General features: G+C 52.1%; 1 protein-coding gene across 1 annotated transcript; it reads right to left on the bottom strand.

Moving 5' to 3' along the window:
- Positions 1-315: 315 nt before the first annotated feature.
- On the bottom strand, positions 316-1,924 carry LOC8034387 (neurogenin-1-like). Its single transcript, XM_002409049.4, has one exon. It carries the CDS (start codon positions 1,910-1,912, stop codon positions 1,034-1,036), a length of 879 nt encoding a protein of 292 aa, XP_002409093.4. The 5' UTR covers positions 1,913-1,924; the 3' UTR covers positions 316-1,033.
- Between the last annotated feature and the right edge of the window lie 1,234 nt (positions 1,925-3,158).

Raw genomic sequence — 3,158 nt, 5'->3', positions numbered from 1 at the left:
AGACCAACGCACTGTTTACAAACAAGCAGGTGCGGGTACTGCGCGTGCGCAGGAACCGCGTGAAGCGTCTGCGAATGCGCCCTGCCAATAGCAGCGCCAGCGCAGCGGCCCGACGGCCCTTGCCGAGTGTTGGTGTAGACACGAGAAAACCACGGCGCTAAATTTTTAACCCGCAGCGCGAGCAAACAATTCGAGGCAGGCAAACACGTCCTTGGCGAGGCTTCGAGGCGTCGAGTCTCCGCGTCATTGGCGCGAACCCCGGCTGTGAAAGGGAACGGTAGTTGCGTGAAGCAAGAGGCTGGAAGGGGCTTGTCGTTACGAATGGCTTTATTCGTGTCTACTGGCACACAGTATACTCGATCAATGGGGTCATAAATTATGGAAAAGAGTACGTTCTTCGAGCCTCGTACACAAAACGAGGCCATCTTAGGCGGACAGCCGGACCTGACCTATCTAGCGTCTCGTCATGGTTTGTGGCACATGTATCGCGCTGGACGGGCTTCGAAGCATTGGATTGACGGCGACTTTATTTACACTAATGAATTGCACGAATAATCGTATTTCTCCACTTCATACAGTTGGGTTGTCTTACCGCGTTTATATTTCTCTATACTTTTTTTTAAATTATTGAGTGGCGATTGTAGCACAGTGAAAGCTGCTTAAACCCAATTTACAAGCTATCGGACGCCTCTTCGGTGTAAGAGCCTTGCCCAAGTCGCTTTTCAATCCAGGCTTACCCACTGGGAGCTGACATAATGTTAGGAGGATATTTTCTTTTCTCCGAACACGAATAATAAAGTAGTCATTAAATAATATCGCCATTACTGGAATTGCCACAGGGTCCGAAGCAAGCTCTAGAGTTGTCAATCTCTCGAGCCCGCCACAAATGTCCGTGCATGCGGGCACTCCACCTCTTAAAATGAGGTTGATGGATGCAGTCCTTCTCTCGCGATAGATGTCTTTGGCGGCGCACTGCTTGGCGATCCAAGTCCGTGGTGGCACGAAGTGAAAAGCGCTCCCGCGGATGCGACACTCATAGTGTTTCGTAGGTGGTGAAGCCGCACTCCGAGCCCGAGCACGATGAGTCCGACAGGTCTATCGAGCTCGCTGGCGTGGACACGGCGACCGAACTCGGACACGACGACAAGTTCCACGGGGTCGGCCCCGGCGAAGGGACGCCACCCTGAAGCTTAGCCGGCGACGGCGACGACCCGAAGGACGACGGCGGCGTGGCGTAGAAGGGCCCTCGGGGTGCCACCGGGGTGACCGTGGCGATCGCGGACTCGAGACCCAGAGGCGCGGCGGCGTCCTGTTCCGTTTGGAGGTCCTTCTTCATCTTCTCCGACTTGGACTCGACGATCCTCAGGGTCTCCGAAAGCGCCCAGATGTAGTTGTGGGCGAAGCGGAGCGTCTCGATCTTGGTCAGCTTGGTGTCATCCGGAAAGGTGGGCAGCACGCAGCGCAGCCTGTCCAGGGCGCCGTTCAGGTTGTGCATCCGGTTCCGCTCGCGGTCGTTGGCCTTGAGGCGCCGCGTCTTCTTCACCCTGACGGGGCCCCCGGGTTTGTTGGTGGAGGCTCGAGCCCGCGTCGACGCCTTGGGCACGCGCTTCCGCTTACTAGTCGTGCTGCTCAGGCTGGCCGCGGTCGTGGAAGACGAGTCGGCCGACTCGGCGTCGTCGAAGTCGTCGGCGTCCATATAGGAAGGGCTGAGCAGGCCCTGGGACGAGCCCGGAGAGCGGTGGTCTCCGTCGTCGTCGCCTTCGCTGAAGCCGCTCTGGAAGGACATGTCGTCCGGCGGAGACATGGGCGGCTCGGGCTTGACCAGCGGCTGCATCGAGGGCGTCATGCAGCGGGCAGGACCAGGGGTGCTCTCTCGGCTGCTCAGGGAAGGACGCGCCGACGCCGTGCTCATACCCCGGTAAGCATCAACCTGCGGAATGAAGGCAGTGTTGGTTACGGTTCCTCCTGTGTTAATGTGATGTGCACTTAGAACGCTTTGAAATTGCCAGAACAAGAAAAAAAAAACACTAAGTCGCTTCAAGAAAAAAAATAAGAAAGTGCGTAGAGTTTTATTGCTAGAGAAATACGTTCTAGATTAACCAGCTTTTTTGTCATGCGTCACATTAGTGCGATTTGTACCTTAAAGACCTCAAGTGCAGTCTTGCTGCGATGGCCATATTGTCCATGTATCGCGAAGAAAATAATAGCCATTATAAAGCTGAATGACTTCCCCGCTATTCAGACCTCGATACAGTGGATCTAGCTTTCTTGCGTGTACTTGCAGATGGCTGCACTTCGGCGTTTTATAAAGAGGTTGGGTAATCCGCGTCAGCGTGAATTCCTGAGAATGACTAAACAAGCATGTTCTATATATATATATATATATATAAAATTCTGCTTTTCCACTTTGGTGAAGAAGGTATGAAACCAGCGAAGCTGTTTATGGTGGGAATGAAGTAATGGCCGGCCGACAAGTCGGCAAGCCAGAGTTGAAAGGCTAAAAAGGTTGCCGCCGTCGCTCAAAGATGACGGTAGCTGTCCAGAGTTTTGTGTCATCATTTGTTTGATGACGGACACGATACTGGCCTTAACAGCTCCGAAACTAGCCCTTAAGAGCTCCGCTGTAAAAGTACTCACTAATTAAATTCCTATTAAATCTAACTTTAGTCGGCACGAATATAGCCACAGTCACAACTTTGTGTTGCTCTATACGGATATTTTTACGAGAGTTGTGGAAATAGCGGCCAGAACGCAATATTTCAGGCGAGAATATGTTATAGAACGATGCATTCAGACAAGCTTTTGAGATTGTAATTTTCAAAATGTTCAGTAATTACACCCGGATTTCGCATGCTTAAAATTTTCGTCGACATTCACAAGCCCGAAGGACTTCTAAGAGCTTTTGATCGGGTTTGTTTTCGATATTTTCACGCAACGCAACTTTCCGAGATTCCCTCGGTGCAATCCACGTTGATCCCAATTCTTGTGAACGAAGGACGTGTGATATTCAGAGAAACACAGAGGTCTAGCAGGCTACCGAGCAGGCTTTCGTTAGATGTATAGAGCTTTCCCCATGTGAAAGATGCGTAATGCCGTACGCTGTACTGGTTGGGGGGTAGAGGGAACGTGAAAAGCCGGGCAAACATTCTCGCCTTCTA

The sequence above is a fragment of the Ixodes scapularis genome, unplaced genomic scaffold, assembly GCF_016920785.2.
Source record: "Ixodes scapularis isolate PalLabHiFi unplaced genomic scaffold, ASM1692078v2 PGA_scaffold3__209_contigs__length_174095766, whole genome shotgun sequence".
Lineage (NCBI taxonomy): Eukaryota > Metazoa > Arthropoda > Arachnida > Ixodida > Ixodidae > Ixodes > Ixodes scapularis.
This window is presented reverse-complemented; position numbering and strand designations above follow the sequence as displayed.

Coding starts and splice junctions, on each gene's coding strand:
- LOC8034387 (XM_002409049.4), bottom strand. CDS start 1,912: ATGAGCACGGCGTCGGCGCGTCCTTCCCTGAGCAGCCGAGAGAGCACC.